Source organism: Sus scrofa, chromosome 10 (genome assembly GCF_054392235.1).
Source record: "Sus scrofa isolate SSC_HxYL_T2T_F1_AM1 chromosome 10, Sscrofa_HxYL_maternal_Yorkshire_Landrace_v2.0, whole genome shotgun sequence".
NCBI lineage: Eukaryota > Metazoa > Chordata > Mammalia > Artiodactyla > Suidae > Sus > Sus scrofa.
In genome coordinates, this window is record NC_139392.1 from 586,682 (window position 1) to 612,098 (window position 25,417).

At 43.3% G+C, this 25,417-nt stretch overlaps 1 protein-coding gene and 1 non-coding gene across 2 annotated transcripts; one reads left to right on the plus strand and one right to left on the minus strand.

Moving 5' to 3' along the window:
* Window positions 1-22,258, plus strand: LOC146398746 (uncharacterized). Its single transcript, XM_084980966.1, has 3 exons — window positions 1-72; window positions 130-566; window positions 21,636-22,258. Exons 1-2 carry the CDS (start codon window positions 1-3, stop codon window positions 481-483), a joined length of 426 nt encoding a protein of 141 aa, XP_084837092.1. The 3' UTR covers window positions 484-566; window positions 21,636-22,258.
* LOC146398747 (U6 spliceosomal RNA) lies at window positions 21,394-21,500 on the minus strand. Its single transcript, XR_014818491.1, has one exon. It is a non-coding gene; the product is annotated as a U6 spliceosomal RNA (small nuclear RNA).
* Window positions 22,259-25,417: the final 3,159 nt, after the last annotated feature.

The following is a 25,417-nucleotide window of genomic DNA, read 5'->3' on the forward strand; positions in this document are numbered from 1 at the left end:
ATGACGAAGCAGAACCCGGCCAACTGCCCCTCCCCCCACGTCTGGTTGGTGAACCTGCCCGTTCTCACTCCGGTCCGCCAGCGCGACCCGGAAGCGCTGGCCCGCAAGATTCTCACTCCGGTCCGCTAGCGCGACCCGGAAGCACTAGCTCGCAAGAGCCGCGGGGGCCCCTCCTGGGCTCAGACTCCGCAGAGCGCCTCCCGGAGCCGGCGGGGGGGAGCCCGAGTGTCCAGCTCTCCGGGCTCGCGTGGCTCCTCGCTGGGAAAAGAGCGGGTCCCCTGCGGGCACAGGGCCGTCGCCGGAGGGGGTCCGCTGCGGCGCGGGGCTGCTGGGCGGCTGCCCCAACACGTCCGGAGGCCCCGCGAGATTCCAGCCGTCGCAGCCCCTGGAGCCACCGGAGCGGAGGCAAGGCCGCAGCGGGCCGGGAGCCTCGAACCGAGTGAGGCGGCGCCGCCCGACGGTGTTCGGGGTCCTCCTTCGTGAGCGGCATTCCTGACGCCGGTGACTGAACCCCGACCGGACTCAGTGGCGCGACGGGCCACCTCGCAGGAAGGCGGCCTGACAAGGTAAGGCCCCGGGCCAACCCCCGTCGGGTCCTGCCGGGCGGGCGGAAGAGGGCACCGATCACCGCCACTCCCCTGGGCAGCTGTGCCTGACCGAGCAGCAGCCCCCGTGCTCCGGATGGGAAGCAGAGGAACCGCTTGCTCGGGTGGAGCCCCGGCAGGTGGAGCCCACTGAAGGCGCTGCTTGCGCGGCTCCCGGCGAGGGGCTCCCGGGGAGCGGGGGCGCGATAACCTCGGAGTGTGTGTGAGGCCGAAGGGCGGCCTGATTCGCTTGCGCGTCAGGGTCGAGTTTGTGGCTCCACGTCTCAGGGGCTGCGGAGTCCGAGGGGGTCCTGCCCTGCACTTCCGTGGTGACCTCATTCGGCTTCTGGCTGAAGCGGACACTGGCTGGCGGTTCTCTTCCCGCCCTGCGAGTCCAATCCGTGTTCGGGCTGATACGAACCAGCCAGGGGCTGAGAGGCACCTAAACTCCCGAGAGGGGGTGGGCAGGCGGACATCTGAATGGCCACCTTCTGAGAAGGGGGCATCCTCCCTTGTTTTGTCGGGACACCGGCACGGGGCGGCCACATGGGGTGGGACCTAACGCCGAAGCCCACGAGCCAGAGACCGCTTGCTCCCGCCATTTGGGCCATTAATTCCTCCGAGGAGATCGTCTAACCTGACCTCGCCCCTGGGCCTCCAGGAACTCCCGGCCCAGATTCTAAACCAGCCGTAGGACTGCCCATTTTGTCAGTTCATGGAGGCCCAGGATCTGAGTCAGGGAGACAAGACCGTCATGCCCTGCTCCGTTCAGGGTATAGGGAGGATTGGGTATGAGGCCCCCTGTCCTTTGTCCAAACATTAGAACTTGTCTGAGAGTGCCTTCCCCAGACCCGGGGCCAGTGACACGTGCAGCAAAGCAGCTGCTCTCCCCAGCCATAGAGGGAGCTGAGTGGCAGCTGTCTTGCTTACAGGAATGGCCGAGGCAACGCTACTGGGGATCCCACCCATGAAGTCAGAGGTCTCATAACATCAGGCCACAGACAAGATCCACAGAAAGACGCCGTGGGTTCGCCCAAGTCTAAACCCATGGTGCTAGACTGTGCGATCAAAGATTTCAAAAAGGGATTTTCTGAAGATTAAGGTGTAAACTAACCTGATCTTTCATCATTTCCTTTGCTATTACCTCAAATAGAGCTGTGGGGGCAAGGGAACCAGACCTCTAGATGTTAAGACCACCCAGAGTTGGTCCCAGGCCTCGGGGGGAGAAGGCGTTCCTAACTATTCATCCAACTTAGGCCAAGTGTTTGGCCTCGGAGCCTGGGCATGTCAGTTTTGCTTCTTGCTGTTTGCTTTCACCCTGGTTGGAGAAATCGACGGCTGGTTCATCCAATTTGCCTGTTAACTGTGGCTTAGAAACGTCCCTAATATTAATAGAGGGCATGTCAGAGCGAGCCTCTTAGGATCCGAAAACCCAGGACAGGGCCTGTACGCCTGGGTTTTCTTCGCCTCTGTTCAGAGACAGGCAGCGGGCAGGGACGGCGGGAAGAGCGGCTGCGCTGGGAAAGATGGTTCACTCCAGGCAGCCTGAGGTCGGATGGGACGTTTGACCACTAATGCCCAGCTGCTCCCTCCAAGAGAGGGGATGCCCTCACATAACCACGAAGGGACAATAGGCCCTGGATGCTGATCTTTTCTCTTTTTCGGATGGGAGCCACCTCCTCAAGCCTGGTGCATGGCTCAATAGCAACTCCTCTGATGTGTGCCTTGATGAACTGCAAAAATTTTGGCCCTGAGACTCTGAAAAAGAAACGTTTAATTTTCTTTTGCACAAAAGCCTGGCCACTATATAACCTGTCAGATGGAGAGCGATGGCCATCTGAAGGCTCTCTAGCTGATAATACTCTTCTCCAGCAAGACCTATTTGGTAGATGAGACGGGGAATGGTCAGAGGTGCCTCGTGTCAGATCTTTACAGTGAGGGGAGACGCTACACCGAGGAAGGCTTGCGGACTTTCTCAGTACGTTATGCCAACCCCCTCAGGACCTAGGCGCCCACCACATCCTGGCCCAGCTGGGTCAGACCCTCCAGAAGCGAATCAGCCTTCTCCAACACTGCCCAAGGTGCCTCCTCTTCCCGCTCCAGTGCCAAAGTTATATCCCTCTCGACTCCCTTTACAGGAAGAGGCAAACGGAGAATGGGGACCAAATACAGGTCCATACGCCTATTTCACTTCAGGACTTAGGGCGAATAAAAACAGATATGGGAAAATTTGCTGATGACCCAGATATATCGAGGTCTTTCAGGGTCTCATGCACTCCTTTGAGTTAGCCTGGGAGGATGTCATGTTATTATGAAAGCAGACATTGACTATAAGTGAAAAAAAAAAAAAAACGAAAAAACAAAAAACATAAATCTTCAAAACTGCTCAAAGCTGGGGAAGATGAGTGGAATGATGCTATAAATGCCAGAGGCAAATTAGAAGAGATAGAGCAAGATTCCCCCACCCAGTGTCAGGCAGTTCCTATGAGCAATCCCAGTTGGTCTGCTGATGAGGAGATAAGCACAATTGGCATAGAAATCATTTTATTACTTGTATAGTTGAGGGATTAAAAGCCTCATGAGTAAAGCCAGTTAAAAACTATCGATGGTTTACTAGGGGAACAAGAGAGTCCATCCGCTTTCTTAGAAAGACTCAGAAAAGCATTGAGAAACCATACACCAAGGAACCCAGAAAAAATGCAGGGCCGAATAATTCTTACGGATAAATTCATAGCTCAACTGGTGCCAGATGTATGGAGAGGGCTCCAAAAATTGGCTTTTGGCCCTGGTCAGGACCTGGAGCACCTCCTCAGAACAGCAACTCAAGTATGTTATAATCAGGGCCAGGAAGAGGGAAAGGCGAACAAGAGGAGAGGCAGAGAAAGGCTGAGGCTCTAGTTATGGCGCTTCAGGGAGTCATCCTGGGAGCTTCCAAGGCAAAAGGACTAGGGCAGAGACCTATGCCTGGAGCCTGTCTCCTCTGTGGAAAAGAGGGATCCTTTAAGTGGGAATGCCCTTAGACTCGGCTGTGCCCATATGTTGGGGAGATCACTGGAAGAGGGACTGCGCCTGAAGACGAAGGTCTCTGGGGTGGACCCCTCAGGCCCAGGATTAAGACTGACGGGACATTTCCATCATGGCTCCTGTCCTTATCACCACTCTGGAGCCCTGGGTGACTCTAAATGTAGGCAGACAGCCTATCGACTTCCTCCTGAATACGGGAGCCCCTTTTCAGCCCTCCTTTCCAATCCTGGGCCCTGCCCTCATGAACCTGCCACATTCATATTTCCGGCAAGCCAGTTACAAAAATTTTTACACCACCTTTGATTTGTGACTGAGAATCCATTTTCTCTCATGCCTTTCTGATTGTTCCAGAGAGTCCAACTCCTTTTAGAAAGAGATATTTTGTAAGAGGTTAAAGCTTCAATTCACATGTCAATGGAGGATTTCCCATCACGGCACAGCAGAAACAAATCCAACTAGAAACCATGAGGTTTTGGGTTCAATTCCTGGCTTTGCTCAGTGGGTTGGGGATCCGGTGCTGAGGTGAGCTGTGGTGTAGATTGCAGACATGGCTCGGATCTCACATGGCTGTGGCTGTGGTGTACGCTGGCAGCTTCAGCTATGATTAAACCCCTAGCCTGGGAACCTCCATATGCCATGGGCATGGCCCTAAAAAAAAAAAGAAAAAAGAAAAAGAAAAAGAAAAAAAAAAAGGCACATGGCAATGGCGCCTAGTCAAGGTTTATGCCTGTCTTGGATGGAAGTATAAATTGACCCAGAATTCTGGGCCATAGGAGGAAAGATAGGAAGAGCAAAGAATACTCAACTGGTGGAAATAAGTCTTAAAGATCAGAATTTCTTTCTTTGCCAAAGGCAGTATCCTCCGAGACCCGAGGTATGACAGGGGCTTATCCCAATTACAGGAAACATAAGAGAACAGAGATTATTAACTGAATGTAACAGCCCTTGTAACACTCCTATATTGGGATCGGTTCCTAGTACAAGACCTTCGTCTAATAAATGAGACACTGGTCCCATTACATCCAGTGGTGCCCAATCCCTACACTCTTCCTTCTTTCACAAATTCCAGAAACAGCAGCATGGGTTACTGTATTAGGTTTTAAAGATGCTTTTCTGTATTTCCTTGAATAAGGCTTTGCATATATAAATTCTCAAAATATGGAAGGTAACTAACTGGCCAGAATTAATTTTAAGTTCAAGAAAACTAGGAAATATTCAGTATTAAATTAATATCTTAAATTAGAATTGAAGTTTGCTGATCTAATTAATACATACATGTCATTACAGCTGTCAACATTAGGTATACTATCTTATCGTACCTAGGTTTAACAGAAGTCAAATGAGACACTGAGACATCAGTCACTAAACAGAAACGAAAGGTATTTAGAATGATTAATCAATATGATCACTGCCACGCTGAGATGGTCTCTATAAGAAAAACATGTGTTTTTAGAAATTATAAAGGACAGTCCGTGGTTGCTTGAGAAAAGTAGAATGTGTGTGTTTTCAATATAGAAGGAATGAGGGGTTGGACTGCATTTTATTCAGGCAAAAGAAAGAGAGTCTGTCTTCAGCTGATTGCTCTGGTTGGAAAATAAGGGACAGACTAATATGCATACAGAAAGTGATACAAGGTGTGTGGGAAATGGACATTGAGAAAAGAATTTTGTGCGTGGTGGGGACTGTCTAGAATATATTTGAGTAAGTTAACTTGAAAAGTAAGGTGGTGCCATAAATCATACTGCTCACAAGGACATAAGGTAGCTTTCAATGACATGCTGACCAAGGCATACAAATATTTCATAACCAGCCAGAGAAATCAGAAAAACCACACAGTTACCTGTGCTATTATAAAATCTAAATGCTGTATTCCTGGTTGTTCACAGAATATGTCTCATTCCCTGCTAGATCTTCAACAGTAGATTCATGAGCGGTCCTATCCAGCTCCAGCTTTTGGAGCTGCCCTGTGGAACCAGCTGACCTCCTCCTGGTGAAAATATTTCTTCACCATATCCTTTTATTCAGACCCTGTATAATTAATTGTATTTCTCCCTTCATTACATCCTGATTAAAAGCTATCAGCCTTCAAATGTTGATAGAGGGGGTACCCAAAGCAATGTATCAAAGCCCACTTGACCTTCCCATGAGTGGAGACCTAACTGCTTTCCCTAACGACGCCCCTTTTCAGCAGGAAGAAGTCAGAGCAGTCGTCGCCCCTTTTTCCCACAGAGTCTCCAACCCCGGGGTGGAATTGAAGCAGAATATTAACTCAGGTAGTGTAGGAACATGAGATTTGATACATTCTTTGATGTGGCTATTGATTAACATTTGTAAATTAAGGGTCGCATAGCAACCCCAACTGCTATAAAGGTTACAGGTATTATCCCATGGACCCATCACACCAGAGTCAAGAAGGCTGCATCCGCTGCTGACATGGACACCTGGGAGGCTATACAGCACCTCAAGAATCCCCTCAAGGTCAAGTTCCAGAGACTCCCTTTGCCATCATTAGAGAGCGCTAAGCCCTGCTCTGGCCACCCCTGGAAGCTGGTCAGTCTTGCACAGTAGAAGCCTGAGGAGTTCCACTTGAGACTTAACTTGAGCTCGTGTTCTGGTGGGGACGTTAGCCATTGAAATCACCCTACCCCTTGTACTTGAAGTCGGGAATGGGAAGAGGGCCCTAGGTTGTTTATTTGTTTGGCGTATCTTCTGACTTCCAGTACACTGGGAGTCCTCCTCATCACCGGCTAACAAACATAATGAGGGGCTCTTCACCCCAATAATAGCCTATATGGCCAAGAAACAGATCCAAGTTCCCCCACCCATGGGATTCAATAGTGTCTCAAATGTCAAAGTTGGTATACAAGACTGATTGTTGGGCATGACTGCACGAGAACAACCCTACAGGGGTACGAGATGTTGAGGTCACGCCACAGCCATGGAGGGCCTCATCAAGCTGGAGGGAACACTAGGTGGGTTCACCTACGCCTTACACACAGAGGTAAATAACACTGCCGTCATCCACACCCTGCTCTCCAGCACCGCCACCACCAGCAATCCAGTAGTCTGCTGCAAGACCTAAAACTGGAGCATGCAGAGCCATGGGGATACCCGAAATGAGGCTGGCCCGTGGGGATAATTAGCATGTTAGTGGGAAAACAGCCTCTCTCTTCAAAACCGCGGGGTAGGACATTCTGTCTTTAGAGGATCATTTTGGTTTGCTGGAGTACCCCTGTTAGAGAGATCAGTACTTAACCGGACTCTAATGGCTCAAGAGTCTTGGAAGGCCACCGCAGTGGCCATAAAAGCCCAACAACAACTGGACCCCTGGAGGAGGTGGTGTCACAAAACAGGAGGGGACTAGAAGTACTGACGGCAGAAAAGGGGACCTCTGCTTATTCCTTGAGGAAGAATGCTGTCTTTATGCCAACGAGTCAGGAGTCATCAGCGGCATGGCACAACAATTAAAAGAGCAAATAGCCCAGAGGAGGTGAGAATTGGCCGAATCTTCAAACCACTGGTATAAGACCTGGAACTGGGCTTCATGGCTCCTACCCTTAACTGGGCCTCTGACTACACTCATCCCTGCCCTCTTGTCTAGGCCCTGAATTCTTAATGTGGTTACTCATTTCATAACCACACGAATGGTGTCTATAAGGTTGCAAATGTTAGTCAGGACACAGTATGCCCCCCTGGACACATCAGACACAACTTGACCTCTAAAAATTGATGCTTGATCCAAGAAAGTGGAAAAGCATCAAGAAAGGGGGAATATAGGAGAAAATGTCCTGATAACAAGGCAGAAAGGAGAGACCCCACCATGACGATGAAGCAAAACCCGGCCAACTACCCCTCACCACCCCCCACACACATCCACTTCCGTAAACCTGCCAGTTCTCACTCTGGTCCGCCAAGCATGGACCCAGAAGAACTAGCCCATAAGAGCATCTCCCCGGAGCTTGGCGGGTAATAAACCTGAGGTCTCCAGCTCTCCGAGGGCTCACGTGGTTTCTCGCGGGGGCGGGGGGGTGGGGTGGGGGGGGAGCTGGTGCCCTGCAGCCACAGGGCTGTCGCCAGAGGGGATCCACTGTGGTGCAGGGCTGCTGGGCAGCTGCCATAACAGATGTATTATTGCTACTTAAAGGAGAAAAACAATTTATTTCGAAGTCCTTCAAGTTAGTGTGGGCAATCCTTGTTTTTCACTTTAAAATTTATCCCTGCTCTAGGAAACAAATTGGAATCCAATTTGAAGCCAAAGAAAGAGTCATCAATTACCTCCAGGTCATCAGTACAAACGCAAGAACCTAAATTTGCAAGAGAAAAGATGGTTCATGGATCACTTTGCAATGTAAATATTTCAGGGTAGATTTTTTTTTTTTTAAATGAGAAATCTGAAAAAATTTCTACTTACCAATATGGTTGTGATATTTATTACATGATGCTACAAGTTAAAAATCACGAGATTAGTTTGTTTAGCGGTCATGTTGGGGTGAGTCTAGAGTTGTCTGGAATAACAATATTGTGAAAGAATTTCAATCTAAAATGGAACCAGAGGCCATAGCACGGAAAATCTCACACATGTACGCTCAGGAGGACAAAACTTAGGATTGAGAGATGAACTTCCTATGAACCTCTGATGTACAGAAACCTGAAAATATTGGAATTTCTTAAATGGAAGGAAGTTGCTCAGTTGTTGCTTCCTATCAACTTCAGGAAATGTTGCCCATGGTTTCCAGAGGGACCAACAAAAAACGACCCAGGTTGTGTGGGTCTCACCAAATGACGTGCATTAAGCTTTGCTTGTGCGCCTGGTCCGTTTTGTCTCTTCAGGGAATAGTCCAAAGCTGGTATCCCTTTGTTTTTTATTTTAACAGATTCTTACTGAACTCTCCCATTTTTACATTCCTGCCCATAAATATAGCAATCCCAAACCCTTATCAAACCTGCCTGAAGCTTGCATTTCCTGCATTGCAATTCCTCTGCAATCACTCCTCAATAAGCTCATCTTTTTCACAATTTTGAGTTTGTTTTATTCTACCTTTTTATCTGGGTCAACAAAACCATGTCCTGTAAATAAACTATCAAATGTGTATTGTTAAGACACTGCAAGAACAAAATCTTAGCATTTCAAAAAATTTCCTGTAATATTTGTGAATGTTTTCCTAAAGAGATACCATCCAAAGATATTGACAAGATATGTGCCACCTTATAATTATCTGGACATGCAGAGAGATTTTTCTGTGTTAAAAGAATCAAACTTCCCTGATAGCTTTCAATATTCCTCAACACTCTCCTTTTGTTTACCTTTGTATATAAACTAGCCACCAAAGCAGTTGTTAAATTCATGTACACTTGAAGTAACTTAGTGAAATGATTTAATGTCTTTTTGTGTCATAGATAGAGGACAATTTCTACCTGAGTCCAAAATCAATTGTTTCTTGGTAACTCTTCCAATATCATCACAGAGTAAACTATAGGAATCAGATGGTGATCCAGGGTCCTTTGTTTTGTGTATATAATATTGACCAGGTCTCTAGACTTCTCTGGGTGTAGTTGCCACCTCTTGCATCCTGGTATGCTTTACTCGCCCACTTCCAGAAGTGGCCACTTGGCACTGGGCTGGCAGAAGCCGAAGTGCGGGAAATTTTGGCTCCATGGAAAGGTGATTTGTGGCCTGGATCAACTCCCCAGTCTTGCGACACGGTGGTTGTGTCTGTGTCCGTTTCTTACCAACCTGATGTGCTCTGTCAGCGGCTCTGAGGAGTAAGAAACCACTGGCCTTGGCACCTGGGTGATGAAAGGTGGAGATGATTTTTGTAGCAGAAAGTTGTACATCCGTAAAGCCACCATAAATCACGTACTATTCATTATCGCATTCCCACACAGTAACGCATATGTTTTCTATAATCATTTCATACTTCTTGCTTTGAATTTACTTCCACTAAGTTCATCCAACCAATTTTCAAAGCAACACACACCTAATAAATATCAGTGGAGAAGCAATAAGCTCAGATAATCAAATCATCTTTAAATTTTTATTCATTTTTATTTATATGTTTTCTTTTGATATTAAAAGTAGGATGAAGTCAAATTTGCATTTCAGAATTATGGTAGCCTGAATTGCATAGAAAAGGGAAATGATTCTGGAAGCCTGGGCAACTTTGTGATAGAATCAGTTCCTCTTTATTCTGAACAAGAACGTTTACCTGCTTGAAAAAGTTTCCAGAATATAACCATTTCAGTAGGAAAAAAAAAAAAAAGGGTAGTAATAAGGTTATTGTAAGAACATAAGGAAAATTTAACAGTATATAAAGAATTATAATCTGGGTGGCAATTTTAACAATCCTAAAGGCTGAAGGCATCAACCTATGTGCACATTTTCTATATGTTTACATTTAATGCTAAAAACTGCAGTGTAAATTTTTGAGGCCAAATATGCTCGAATTTGCATGTGTCCAGTTCCAGAATAAAGATCCGCATATTGACCTTAAAGAAACCATCCACTGACATGTACCCTATTTTACAGAATTTCGTACGGGCAAAATTCTTTGCAGGGGAAGCCACTAGCATAAATCCCTGAAGGTGAAATCATCTTTAATGGCATTCATATTAGAGTCTCTCTATTAGGTAACAGAGCAGAGTCTGTTTTCGCGACAAAATGGAATAGGAGCCATAAAAATACCCCATTTTATCCACATTAGAACTTCATGGGTCAAGTTTTCTCATGGAGACTGAAAGTCCTATTGCAAAAGAGAATGACCTTTCTACTTTCTTTCATTACATCTTCAGTGGCATAGTCTCTCTCAACATGCAACTAAGCGAGATGACGGGATGATGCTGGACCCCAGTTTCATTTCCCCAGATTTTTCTGATGCTGTCTCCATCTGACTTTACACATGGCTGGCAACCGTTTAAAAATACCGAGAATGTTTTGTCTTCACACTTGTTTACTTCATTGATAAAAAAAATCACATGGCTATGAATATACATTTTCCCTATTGGATTTAAACATGCATCTAGTATCATTTTTTTTTTTTTTCATAGTAAACAGACTACTGGTAGAAGCATTCGCTGTGAGGGTGTTTTTGCTTGGGCTTCCTTAAGGGTTGGAGTTTCTTCTTTTAGTAAAATTTGGTTTTGAAAATCAAAAACGATTTCTCTCCCTATTATAATTGGAGTTAAAATAGTACCGGGTTTGGGCACCAGAGATATTAAAAGTAAATAGCTCATTCCCAAGCAGATGGTTCAAATTAAGAAGGACACTTTTACAAAATGCAGGGAACAGATAATTGCTGTTTTTATGTGTCATGTTTGGTAACTTTTCCAAGTGTCTTTGGGAACTGATATATTGCAATAGAGAAAATATGCTGAGTCCTAAAATACTGATCTTTGCTATTTAGTAGATTTTTTTTTCTTTTCTCATTTATCTTAAACTTTTGGCATTATAGGTAGAATGAAGTGAAATTTGCATCTGAAAATAATCATATACCTTTAGTTTTGTGGAGTTGATACTAATGATGCTGAGAATAAATATATGATAAGCAAAAAAAATTAATGTCATCAGTTCATTGTGATTTGAACAGGAATATACTGACATAAGTGGTGAAAAAAATACATAGCTAATGACAGTTAACACTAATATCATGTATATCAACAAAAACCAAATGCTGATAAATCCTAAGCTTAAACCCAATCAAAGCGGTAGATTTTATAGGTGCAGTTCAAAAGCTAATCAGCTACTAGGTAATGTTATATAATCAATAATGAACAAAGAAAATTAAGACTCTTTACTACATAAGAAATACATCAACTTTTTTGAAGGAGCAGAAAGCCAAAAGGAATAAAAATTGTTTATAACTCAAAAAACAGGAAGATAATTCAGAATATTTTTGGTATTTTAGTAGAGGCTGTGGGAAAACTATACTGAAAATATTTACAGTACTTCCAAATCTGGCACATGAGTAGAAATCTGTGGCTAAATACTCACAAGATAAATATAAGCAAATCATAAAAGGCATGTTGTAGTTTTGGAAAGGCAATACGAAAATGGAACAAAGATACTCTGCAAATGCACAACCTATTCAAAAAATAATTTTGGCCTTGCAGAAAAGATGGAAATTTTTTTCCTTATTTCATCTAATCCAGATGCTTTGCCTAAAAGTAATTGTGTTAAAAAGAGGGAAATAAGAAATTATAAAAAAATAGAAAAAAAGAGAAATTAGATAAATTTACCATGGGGGCAAATAAAAGAATCATGGAAGGAAAACATGGTGCGATAACTGAAGGAATTATTTAAGGACTTTTCATATTTCCACCCTGCAAACAAAACTTAGGTTGTTCATATTTATTTCATAATGATTATTATTAATTACCACTAGGTGATCCTAAAGAAAACATAGCTTATTTTGTTAATTTCCTCAAAGTTAGTAATTAGCTGTCATGTTTTTAAAATTTTTATTTATTTAGGTTTTATTTTTAAAAAATTTAAATTTCATTGGAGTGTAGTTGACTTCCAATGTTGTGTTAGTTTTAGGTGTATGGCAAAGTGAATCAGTTATACCTATATATGTATATCCATTTCTTTACAGAGTCTTTTCCCACATAGAGCAAAATAAAGCTATTTTTCAGCAACATAGATGGACCTAGAAATTATCATACCAAGTGAAGTAAGTCCGACAGAGACAAATATCATATGAGGTAACTAATATGTGGAATCTAATAATAATGATACAGAACTAATTCACAAAACTGTCATGATTCCTTAACATTTTTTATTAAAACATAGTTGATTTACAGGGTTGTGCCTGTTTCTTCTGCATGGAGTGTTCATTTTAGATTTATATGCCCTTTGATTCTTTGCTCTTTCATCTAAATGATTCACCTGCATGAAAATTTACTAAAAAAATAGTGACGCCAAGTGAACTCTGACACCACCTTGCTGCAAATGAATCATTTTATGCAAGAAAAGAATCAAACGATTGGACATAGTTACCAAAAAATAGATAATAAGTACAGATTTTTCTTAAGCTCTGTTAGAGAAAGCATCCGATGGAGCTTAAACTAGTTAAAAGTAATGTCATTAATAGCTGAAGCCAAGACACCTGACGAAGTAAGAGAATCGTCCACTTCCTCACCCAGCAAGGAGATTGTCAGCATCCTGCTTGGACTAGTAAATCAGTCGAACCAAATGGACAATATCATCATGAGATGCGCGACATGTCCAACGATAGAAAGTGGACATTAATTCAAAGTTGGTAGAATCTCTATCGTAGATCAGTCAATTTTCAGACGGTCAATAAAGGGGCTCAGCTAGTAGTACGGGTATAATTCCTCAGAAAAATGGGAGTAACAGTGTATGTTTTGTACAGAAACACTAAAACAAGCACCTGGGGGAAGATTATTCAAGGTGGAAACAAACGCTTGAGACAAACTGGGTAATACGGAAGCGCTCATACGTGTGTGTATTAACTGTGGGGCTACAATAACAGAAAGATGTACGGGCTTTCAATCAAGAGTGAGTTCCGTAAAGCTGAGATTTCATTAGGACATTAGTTATTTACTCTTCCACTTCATGCCCGGGAAGCTCAGGAACCTCGGCCTCATTAAACATAGAACACCACTGAGTCTGAGTTTCAGCAAGAGCCTCTCTTAGCTGCATAAACAATGGCATTGCCTTTGGAACTTCTCTCAGTGCACCTACATGAAAACATTCGGGATGAACTGCTAAAATTGTCGACACTCCTTGGTCTAACTCCCTTAGGATCCACTCCCACCCGTGTTCCCCAGATTTCTGTCAATATAGATCTCAAATATAACTTGCCTTTTTTTTTTTTTTAAGCATCTAAGTTATTTCCTCCCAAAGTGTGGTGCGTACCTGTGTCCTTGGGGCACAATGAAATTTGACACCAATAAGTTCAGTGGAAACATGGAGTGATTGGGATGGGTCTAGAGGAAACTGAGTATGGACATGGATTTACACATATATGGGGGGATTTATTCTAAAGAACGGACTCGTGTGGTAATGGAGGCGGGCAGGTCATAAATCTGCCGTTGAGCTTGCAGGCTGGACACTCAGTGGGGTGATGAAGCCAAAAGTAAAGAAAGCCGTTGGGCTGGGACCCCTGAGAAGAGGTGACGTGGAGTTCAGGTCCAAAGGCCACCTCCTGCAGAACTCTCTCTTGCCCAGGTGAGGTCAGACCTGTGTTTCAGGTCTTCAAACGACTGATGAAGCCCATCCACATTTTGGAGGGAAACCTGCTTTCCTCAAAATCCACTGATGTAAACCTCCTCCAGAATCACCCTCCCGGTTGACCCAAGCGTCCAGCTTCTCGGCATCTGCCTATCACAGGGTCAATGACTCATCTTCACATAGGAAACCTGGTGCAACCGTGAATTCATTGCTGTAATTCAGCAGCTCACAATTTTGCATTTGATTTTTATCAACACAAGCCACGTGGCTACAGAAATTAAGAATTTCTTTTACAGCTGTCCTAGGAGCTCTCTGGTGCTTAGGCCATGACTTAAGTGGAGCGTTCCAAGGACCTGAGCTTGTCCTTTCCTTCTCGTAACCCTCAGGTGCTCCCAGAAGAACTCAGGTTGCACCGCCATCGTCGGTACCGTGATGAGGGAGCATAGCAGCCACTATGTCTCCCGAGGCAGGCAGAGCTTCGCCACACCCAATTGTAGGGGATAGTTTAATTAACCACGATGCTACTGCGTGGCATGGATTATTAGCATCTCATTTCTTGTTGCAAAGAAGCTTGAAACTGTGCTCCAGTCCAGGGGCAAGACCAAACCAATAGCAAAATCCCATCTTGGCAGTTCTAGCTCCTGGAGCCACCCCTGGTACAAATTCTGTATCCGTCTCTATGTCTAATCATGAGAGAGAAGCCGTAATGTAATTTGAACAGGGAAAGTTTAATACAAAGAATTGTTTTGCCGTTGAGGTTGCAGCACTGGTTTTATTCATTAAAACATAGTTGATTTTACAATGTAGTGGCAATTGCTGCTGTACGACAAAGTGACTCAGTCACACATATACATACATTCCCCTTCTTAGATTATCCTCATCAAGGTCTATCCCAAGAGACTGGATATAGTTCCCTGTGCTGTACGCTAGGACGTGGTTGCTTGTCCATTTTAAATGTAGTAGTTGATCTACTAACCTCAAACCCCCAGGCCATCCCACTCCCTCCCCCTCCCCCTTGGCAACCACAGGTCTCTTCTCTATGTCTGTGCATGTGTTTCTGATATTCAGATAGGTTCATAGTTTGGACAAAACTACAAAAAGGTACATGTGTCCGTATGTTCGCAGCAGCACTATGACAGTAGCAATGGGTTATGGATCCCAAGTTGCCTCGACTGTGGCATAAGTCATAGCTGAGGCTGGGATTCAATGCCTAGCCATGGATGAGGCCAAAAAAAAAAAAAAAAAGAAAAAAGGGTGGGGGGAGTCCTCCTAATGCTCATAAAAATGAAAGCGTAGAGAACATACAATATTTGTTAGACTTGCAAGGCTATGTTGTGCTAAGAAATGATTCCCACACTCCAGTGACTTAAAACAATAAAGGTTATTTCATACTTTGGGATGTATCTGCTCTGCTCTGCACCGTCCTCAAATGGGGAACCCAATTAGCTGAATAGGTACTATCTGGAGTGGTGTTAACCCCTGGGCAGAGGGTTAGCATATTCCAAGGTCTCCTTTAAGCAACTAAATGCTGCCCATCAATGTGGCACATGACACTTTACCCCTGTGCACAGCTGGTTACACGGTCCAACCCACCACAAGGGCTCTGGCGAGAGAGCTGGAAATATTTAGGGAGCATTATCAACAGCTGCCACATACGCCCAGCCACACAGTGAGATTTAGGGCTGTGAATCCAAAAAATGACAACCTAAAAGCTCCCAGAGACACAAAGACAACAAACCAACCCACAAATAAAAGAGACTATCTAGAAATAAATGAATTTCAGGTCAGCAGCCGATTTCTCTTTAACAGAGCCTGTCTAGAAGCTAATGGAGCTATGCTTTTAAACTTCTAAGGAAAATCGTTTTCCATTTTGCTGCTGACCAAATAAACCTATCTGTGTCAGAGTTCTCTTGTGGCACAGGGGGTGAAGGATCTGGCCTTGTCACTGCAGCAGCTTGGGGCACTGCTGTGGCTTAGGTTCAATCCCGGACCCAGGAACTTCCACATGCAATGCGAGCCACCAAAAAATAAAGAAAAAAAACCTGTCCGTGTCTCCTGAGGGTAGAAGAACGTCATTCATTTTTGAGCTAGGGAAGCACTCAGATCATTTCTCTCTCATTCATTTTTTCTTTTTCTTATGAGGGTTCTTGTCAATACACATCAGCAAGAAGAAGAGGGAGGTGATGTAGGATGAGATGCAGGATTAAAGGGAAATCATCTCCCCATCGTAGAGTGGACGAAGGCCTTTGTGCAAGGGGTGTCCTGGGGAGCAGGTGCCCAACAGAATCACTCCATGACAAATAAATAGACCAAGACTGTTACAAGCTCACCCTGCACAGTTCTGAATCTAAAGGGGGTGCCTTTCATCATGTGCAGGTTGAAGAGTTTTAGATTTCTGGGGACACTTTTCTCCAAATAGCAGTGAAATGCCTGGCACCTAGCAAATCCATATAACAACGATTTTAAGTCAGGTGGAATTAAATATCTTAAAGCAGAGGTATTTTGCCCAAAGAAACCCTTCAGGCTGGTGTCAGCGCTGGACTAAAATTAAAGGGGAAAAGTTCAAGAGGAAATAAACCAGAAAACCTCTAGATAAAGAGGATATAAAAATAAAATGTAGTGATTACATTAGAGGCAAAGAACATGATAAATAGATCTGAGGGTTTTCAAGTTATGAAACCCACAGCCTTTCCCAAGGCAATTTACTTCGGCAATAAACTAATAGAGGCAATTTTTACACAGATGAGTCCCTAAATTTCAATACATCAGTCACGGTATCAGTGTCTTTTGCTCAGAATCCTTCTCAAATCTCCCAATGCACAATGCCTTCCCCATTATTCTCCCTCCCTCCCTCATTTTTGAATATTCATGATTTGTACAACATATTAGTTACATTGTAATTATTGGCTTAATGTCTTTTTTCCATTAGATTTGACAGCAGTTAATGTTAATGCACTGCCTGGGATATAGCTGAAAATGTATATGTTTGTATATCTGTGAATGCATGTAAATGTAATATTTGGAAACCCATAAGAATTGGGTCTGTTTGGTGATCTTCAGTGGTTCTGATATATGGAAGAGATTTGTAAATTGTATGTGATTGTGCCAGTCGAAGAAAAATATATTGAGTTTATCAGAGTTTGATTTGATAATCTTAAGTGTGGTCAAGACTTATAATTACACCTGAGAAGGAAAAATCTGTAGATTTCATCAGGGTTGTGAAAATTCGAGACCCCCTGTAGGAAGAAAGATCAACAAAACTTTCCCACAAGTGTTGTTTACAGTATTCGATATGAAGTTAGAAATGCATAATTTAGTCCAGTCTATGAAGAGGAATCATCCAATATCAATGAATTTATTTCCGCAACAAGGGGACATTTAAAAAAAGGCACACTTCATTTATTGCTAATGCTTATCTCAACAGTTTTTGCTTGAATAAGGTAATACATACCAAGTATCTAAATAATCTACACTGTTATTACCTAGTTATGTAGGCTTATAAAGATTTTGGACTATATATAAAGTATGAATAGATCATCATTGTAATTTACAACACCAGCATTCAAATATATTTTCTTTTTCTTTCTTTCTTTTTTTTTTTTTTTTTTGTCTTTTTGCAATTTCTTGGGCCACTCTCACAGCATATGGAGGTTCCCAGGCTAGGGGTCTAATCTGAGCTGGAGCCGCTGGCCTACAGTACGGCCACAGCAACACGGGATCCGAGCCGTGTCTGCAACCTACACCACAGCTCACAGCAACGCCGGATCCTTATCCCACTGAGCAAGGCCAGGGATCGAACCCGCAACCTTATGGTTCCTAGTCAGATTTGTTAACCCCTGAGCCATAATGGAAACTCCCAAATATATTTTCTATTTGTACATTTATGTTTTTCTTCATATAGTTTCTCAACATATCTGGATATTGAATATTATATTAGATGCATATGCAGTATTATATCTTGATTTTTGAACTTAGTATTATACTGTGGGACTTTTCAAAGCATTTATAAAACATCATTTTTATAAGTGCACAATATCCCATTATTCATATTTGTATACATCAAAATGTAACCATTTTCTTCTTTTTGTTTTTCTTTTTTTGGGGGCTGCACCTGCCACCTATGGGAGTTTGGGGGCCAGAGAGCCGATCTAAGCCAGAGCCGCGGCAATGCCAGATTCTTAACCCACCGTGCCACAGCGGAAACTCCTTTAACTATTTTCATATGGTCAGTTATTAAACTATTGCCTCCAGCTCCAAACACACCTTACATATATTCTGTTTTATGACTCCCAACTGATATATTTACGGATATTTTTATAATTATACTTACATAAATATATATCTATATTCAGGCTCTTTTTGTTATTGGACACTACAATCAATATCGCGATTAACACATTTTGGGTGTGTATGTTTCTGTCATGAATTTGGCCAAGATTTTTTTCGGATACATGTTGGCTCTCCTAACTTACTCTTCGTGTTTCCTAGAGATGGAGGGAGACGTTAGAGCAACATGCTCGGTCTCTTGGAATGAGACGTTTGGAACAAGAACTAAGACCAGTCAGAGCTCAGCCCTGTCCACCCCTCCTCATTTGGGGACCTACCAGCCAGCAGGGAGCCTGGTGGGCATGTGTTCCTGGAGTTTATCAACAAGAGCTCTTTCCTGCCAGGAGCCTGCTGTCCTTTGGAGCAGCCTGAGATCAGATGGGCAGGTCTTTGATGCTGAGCTGCAGTGTTAGAAACGCTATGTTGCCACAAAACTAAGGCTTTTCTCTTAAAGCTCTATCAGCAGGTCTGTTCTTAGGCAGAGAAAAAGGTTGCTATTTATAGGAATTCTGTGTCAGAATTTCTGAACATTTCAGGGCTTGAGAAAATGCTGTCAAGCATGGTAACGCTACCTGCAAATCTCAACAGCACCCTGGCTAGAGTTAAATGTTATTAATTCCTTTAATAAGACATTTTGATGTGTGGAATTGTAGAGTATTTGTTTAATACTTTAAAATCATCACATAGAATGCTATAGCTTATTACCATGGATATCAGGAAAAGAGCCAAGGCTAGGTAATCTTCACCCTTAGGAACACATTTTAGACATGATTAAGACCAGAACATTGATTTAAACTTTTATGCTTTTTTAAATCAAGCAAGAAAAGAAAGAAAGAAAAAAAGAGAAAGGAAGAAAGAAAGGGTTGAGTGGAACTAAAGCACCATTTATTGAACAGGACATAGCTGCTGTAACTCCATTGTGGTGTTGACTGTGTGAAGGCTGACTGAAATAACTATCTCCTTCTTGAAACAACTATTCTGGCTTCCCTGGATGATGCTTGACTTGATGTGTGCAAAGATGCAGGGGTTAGGGCCAAGTTTTTTCTGCCTCTTCTCTGTGTACTCAGGGGTTAGGGCCGAGTTTTTACTGCCTCTTCTCTGTGTACTCAGGGGTTAGGGCCGAGTTTTTGCTGCCTCTTCTCTGTGTACTCAGGGGTTAGGACCGAGTTTTTGCTGCCTCTTCTCTGTGTACTCTTTGCCTTGTGAACTTGCCATTCGTCCCGCCAGGGGCAGGGTGCAGTTTGGCCCTTTGACTTCAGGTTCACCCCACTGGACACGCTGGACAATAGCATATCAGCAGGCACAGCACAAGCAGAAGCTTGAGATGTGCTGGTGGCATTGGACTTGTTCTCTTGTTCCTCTATCATTGCCATGGGAAGAATGTGCCCCAACCAGCGCGCAGGTTGGGAAGGGTCAGGGGTTAAAGGCAGACTGGGATCTGCCTGAAGCTTAGAGTCAAGCCCAGCCATGCTCACTTTGGCTCAGCTGACCTCTAGCTGGTCCGCAGAAATAAACACTAAGCACACTTTGTTTCAGGCAGCTGCCTTTGAGACACTTTGTTACCCAGCATCCCTGGCGGATATAAACCATCCAGTTCTCTACTGGGCACCTTCGTGTTGATTTCGTCAGTTTTCATGCCTAATAGTCAATCACATGAGGCAGGCTTTTGGACAAGGACTCAGGCCTCGAGTAAGAGCTGTTGGGGATGTTCAGGGCAGGGCTGACACAAAACTTTAACTTGAAAAAAATAAAACCCACAAAAAAAGGGGCTCACACTAAAACAAGTTACTTGGGTGTGAAAGAGTTACATATGTGGGGAACTGCAGGGTCCTTTGTGAGTTCCTGTATATAGAAGATCCATGTCCAACATCTGCTCTTCAACAGGGGTGTGAGAAAATCATTCTGTTAATTAAAGGCATTACTGAATATGTACCTGGACAAAGTGCCAACATTGTGTGTTCCTAAAATCTATACCCACAGTGCATAGAGCGTCTCATTTTTTACCTTTGGACCAGTTAAATGTTTGCAACTTTTTTTTTGTAATGGCAGCACCTGAGGAATATAGAAGTTCCAGGGATTGAATCTGAGTCACAGCTGTGACCTACGCTGCAGCTGTGGCAACTATGGATCCTTTAACTCACTGTACCAGGCTGGGGACTGACCCTGCACCACTGCATTAACCAGAGCTGCTGCAGTCGGATTCTTAACCCACTGTGCCACAGCAGCAACTCTGCATCTGAAATTTCGAGTAAAATTTATTCTCTGCTTCACCAAATCGCTGTCCTTCTAAACGGCACACCGAGGGTCTTTAGGACATTCGGAAGCTACGCAGGTCCTAGACAAGTCACAGCATCACAATCCTGAGATTTTTTCTGAGCCTCGTGAAACAGTAATAATTGGTAACCACACCCACTTGACACAAGACCATAGAATGCAGAGTGAAAAATGTCAGATCGTCTGGGAAGGACCCTTTGTTAAGGCTTTCTCGCAATTTCTGAGTATCTTGGAGAAGTTTCTTAATTGTTTGCCGCCTCTGCTGGCTAGGCAAACCTTAACACATGGAGGGCCAGACGGTGAGGAAAGAGAGGGACCGGACCAAATTAATGAAAATAGTCTTTCAGCTTGTTATTGAGTTGGATGTTTTCCCCAGTGCTCGTTCTGTTTGTGACAGTTGCCTTACATGAAGGGCCCAGAAGCAAGAAATCTGTTTTCTGTTAAATAACAAGAAACAGGTAAATAACAATATGAATACAAATAGAATTATATTATTTCCTGTTTTTGAAATGTTATCGTGCTAACCTTGCGTCTAGCTTTCAGAAAAACAGACGTAGCTGATCTCCTTTGAGATCAGCAGTAGATACGAGGGACCAAAGAACCCCAAGAGGCAGACATGGAGCACGTCGTGAAATACAAAACAACTTGGCAGAAGACATGGAATAGGGAGAACTGGGGCATTTAAAGGCTTAGCTTGGAAAGAAACACAAATAAAGGGCACATATTTTGAAACGTAATTAGGTTTATCTTTGGAATTGTTCTGTGACACCACCACCTTGTGGCCAAACTTAAAAAAGTTTTTCATTGCAAACCCATCAAGCCTGGGTTTACTTCAAAATAAAGCTTCCTAAGAATATTATTCTACCATAATAAACTTATTCAACACGGTGTTTTTTTTAAAAATAAGTTTCACTGTCATTTTAAGTACTGGTTTTATGTTAGCTAAAATTCAAAAAGGTTATCGTTATGTAAACTATTGAGAAGGATCTTATTGTCCTCAACATGGAATGCTTCGTGAATCTGCATGTCATCTTTGTGCAGGGGCCATGCTAATCCACTCTGCATCATTCTGCTTTTAGCATATGTGCTGCTGACACGAGCATCACCTCCCAGTATCTTCTGAAAGGAGAGAAAACACATCATACGCCCACTATGCCAACCTTGGTATGAGCGAGTTCGGCCCGTTTCAGCTCGTTTAATTTCCTCTCAGCGTTCTGAATTGTTCTTTCTCCCAACAGAAATCGTTGATATTCGTGTTCACACAGGAGGATGCGGTGTTGTAAAGTGACTTGACTTGGTGCTCTCAGCGAAGGAACGACAGAGGCGTCTCCGGAGGCTTATGCTCTGTGCTTAACATCCATGATCCCCCTTAACCAACACAGCAGAAATAAAAAATAAAAGGACTTGAAAAACGTTTGTTCGTGAGAAGTTACCAAGGAGCAGAAGTCAGAGTTCACATGGAAGGAAAAGAGGTTTTGGTTTGATCTGCTTGACAATTACAACCCCAACTGGTATCTACTGCATAAAATTAAGGCTTATACGGAGAGCATCTCCTGGGATGGGTGATTCCCTTCAGTAACAGAGGAAGGACATAACATGCTCTGGAATGAATAGGCTCTGTTTTAGAAGGAATGAGGGAAAGGTCAAATTCAGAGGGCGTCAGCCTGAGGAATGACTTTTGGGAGACCTCAGGGTTGCACAGCCGTCAGTGGAGCCGTGATGGGAGTCATTACAAGCACTTTCGGACTCGGCTCTTTAGCCAATCATCTATGCAATTTATATGAATTCTATTTCATTCAACCTATAGATGTATATAAATAGTTTTCATGAAGATCTTTTTACATAAAATATAAGATTTCAAGTGTGTGGCTTATCTCATTTCATTATTCTTGCTGCCAGATTCACTTTATTTCTGCATAAAACAGTGACACCTTGGGTTATTGGGTTAGTTTTTCCTTTGTAAATAACTCTGGCACTCTCTTCTGATAGGCAATTCAGATTATTACTTATGAGGGCCATCAAGCTGCAGATGCATTTAGCTGCATCAAAAATAAAATACCCATTGCCTTCTGATTCATGATATGTCCAGAAAGCTTAAATATTTTAGTGTGTATAATATATTTTGTCACCGTAAGTCACTTTCACAACTCACTGTGCAAGAAGTTATTAGCTGGTGGCCAATATTTTCTCAAAGTTGAATCCACCTGCTTGGCATTTGCCAAACAGTTTCTGAGCCTAAATCACAGAAGGAGTTGCTATTCTTATAATGTAAAGAATGAAAGTACATCTGCTGTTCTTTACAACCAAAATGACACCTGCCCTCATGCTGCGGCTTTTGGTATCATATTATCACTGCACATGGTATGAAGATATATCCGTGTCATAGTTTTCAACCATCATAATGAAATTCACTTATTTTGCATTTTGCGGGTCACTCAATGGGGTCATAAAGAGCAGAGGAATGTTACCTCAGCATTTATGGGGACGTGAGATAGAAATGCAGCTCTCAGGACAGTGATATCTGCAAGGGATGGTTTCAGCCACTGTATAGAGGTGGCGAGTGGACCGTTTACAGTCCAAGAGAATAATCAGTTTCATTACCACATCTGTGAGTTGCCTACATGTTCTGCAACAAATTACCATGAGCTCGTTGGCTTAGGACAGCACAGATGTATTGCTTTATAGCTCTGGAAGTCAAGGTGCGTCTTAAGAGGCTAACATCAAGGTGTGTGTTCCTTCTTTAGGCTCCTTGCCTTTCCGAGTTGCTGGAAGTTGCCTGCATTTCTTGGCTCATGGCCCTTTCCTCCATTGTCAAGTGCGTCACCCAGCCTCTGCTTCCATCCTCAGGGCAACTCTTGCCTCCCTCTTATGATGACAGAGGTTCCCTGACTTATGACGGCTCTACTTAGAATTTTTCAGCTTTACAATGGGACTAAAGCAATATGCATTCAATAGAAATCATCCTTCAAATTTTGAATTTTGATCTTTTCTCAGGCTAGTGATATGAATTAAGATACCGTTCTGGGATGCTGGGCAGTGGCAGTCAGCCGCGCGATCATGAGTGTGAACAACCCATTCTGTACCCAAACAACCATTCTGTTTTTAATTTTTGATACAGAAGTCAATGAATTCCATGAGCTGGTCAGCACTTTATCTAAAATAGGTCTTGTGTTAGATGAGTTTGCCCAACTGCAGGTTAATGTAAGTGTTCTTAGCACGTTCAGGTAGGCAAGGCTAAGCCATGAAGTTCAACAGTTTGGGTGTATTAAGTGCATTTTTGCCTTATGATGTTTGCAACTTACAATGGATTTATCAGGATGTAACACTGTCATGAACCAAGGAAGATCTGTATATAGATACCTCCAATAATTCAGAATAATCTATCTCAAATTTAATCAAATGTGCAAAGTCCCTTTTGCCAGGAAAAATAACCTAGCCACTGATTCTGGGGTTTAACATGGTTAAGGCTTTGGAGGTCATTACTCTGTCCATTGCACCAAAGGACTTGACGATTGATTCTGTGACAGGCACTTTCACAGCTACCAAAACACCGCTTGGATGCTTCCTTCCTACCAGGTACTTTGTCATAAGAAGTGCAGGTGTTGCCCGCCAGTAGCTGATAGTCAAGCCTGTTATGACAACATGGCAGATGATCTTAACGCCACCTGGTCGTTCTAGCACCGTCTCCTAGTCCAGAAACTCTGCCAGGCAAGTGTCGTTCTGCAGCTCTCTCTGCAGATCCCCAGCAACTCCTCTCTCTCTTCTTTTTTAATAATTCAGGGACTTTATTTTGTTCTTAATTGGGCAACCATCATCACAACCTAATTTTAGAACACTTCCATCCTAAACCCCCAGTTCACCCCTTCCTCCCTGCTCCTGTCCCCTGTGGTAACCACAGGTTTTTCAAAATCTGAGAGTCTGTTTCCATTCTGCAAATAAGTTCTTTTGTATCCTTTTTATCCAGCGCCTCCGATGGGTGGACTTTCTATCTCACCGGGAAAATCAAAGCGATTAGAAAAGAACTTCTAGAGCCTTCCACCACCACATCCACCCCCTGCCTTCTTGTGCCCCAAAGTTGCAGGAATCATGCCCTCTGCTTTGCTTTCTTTTTCCACAGATAAACCTTTGGCACTTCCATGTATAACTTTCCCAGGTGGGCACCAATTTCTGTGTTTCTTCTCCTCCTCAAGGACAAGACTTCAGTGACCCTACTAACTGCCTCCTGCACGGAAACATTCCCATTTGCATACATACAAGGATGGCATTATTTCTTTCCTCTTAAAAATGAAAACTCTCCTGATTTAATATCGCCTTCAGCTAGTACCTCAGAGCTCCCCTTTGCTTTATGGTAACATTTTTCCTCAAAAGAATACGCATCCTCCTTTCTCGCCTCGAAGTCTCTCTTAAATGCATTCCAAGCACTGTTGTATTCTCTCTGCTCTCATGTAACTGCTTATGTAGAAATACTGCTGATAACAGCTCACACAAATATAATACTATATTCCAAGCATTTCATACGACTCTTTAGTTTTTTAATAATTCTCACAACAACCTTCAAGATAGCTGGCAAAAGTAGAGTTGGCATTAAAATCCAAGCAGACACCTCTGAAGTCCCTTCTCTTGGCTACTACACTATGTCACCTCTCTCACTCACCAGTAATCTCCGCATTCTGAATATAATTACTAAACATTGGTCTTAGTCTTCTCTAACCTATTAGCAGCATTTAACGCATGGATTCTCTCTTTCAAAAATCTTCCATGGCCTCCCATTGGCTTTGGGACTCTACACTCTTCTGGTTTTTCTTCTACTTCATTGGTTGCAGTTCTCAAGAGGAACAGGGAAGATAAACAAATGGAAATCCCTGGTTCTTTGCCCTGAAGGGGGGGATATTTATATGCAGGAGGTAAGCTTGATGAGCAAAGTCATCTTTCTACAGTGTCTGGAGAGAGATATTCAAAGCGCTGTGGATTTAGCACCAGTTCGTTCCTAAGTCTCCTGTGGAACTGTGGACATTTTCAA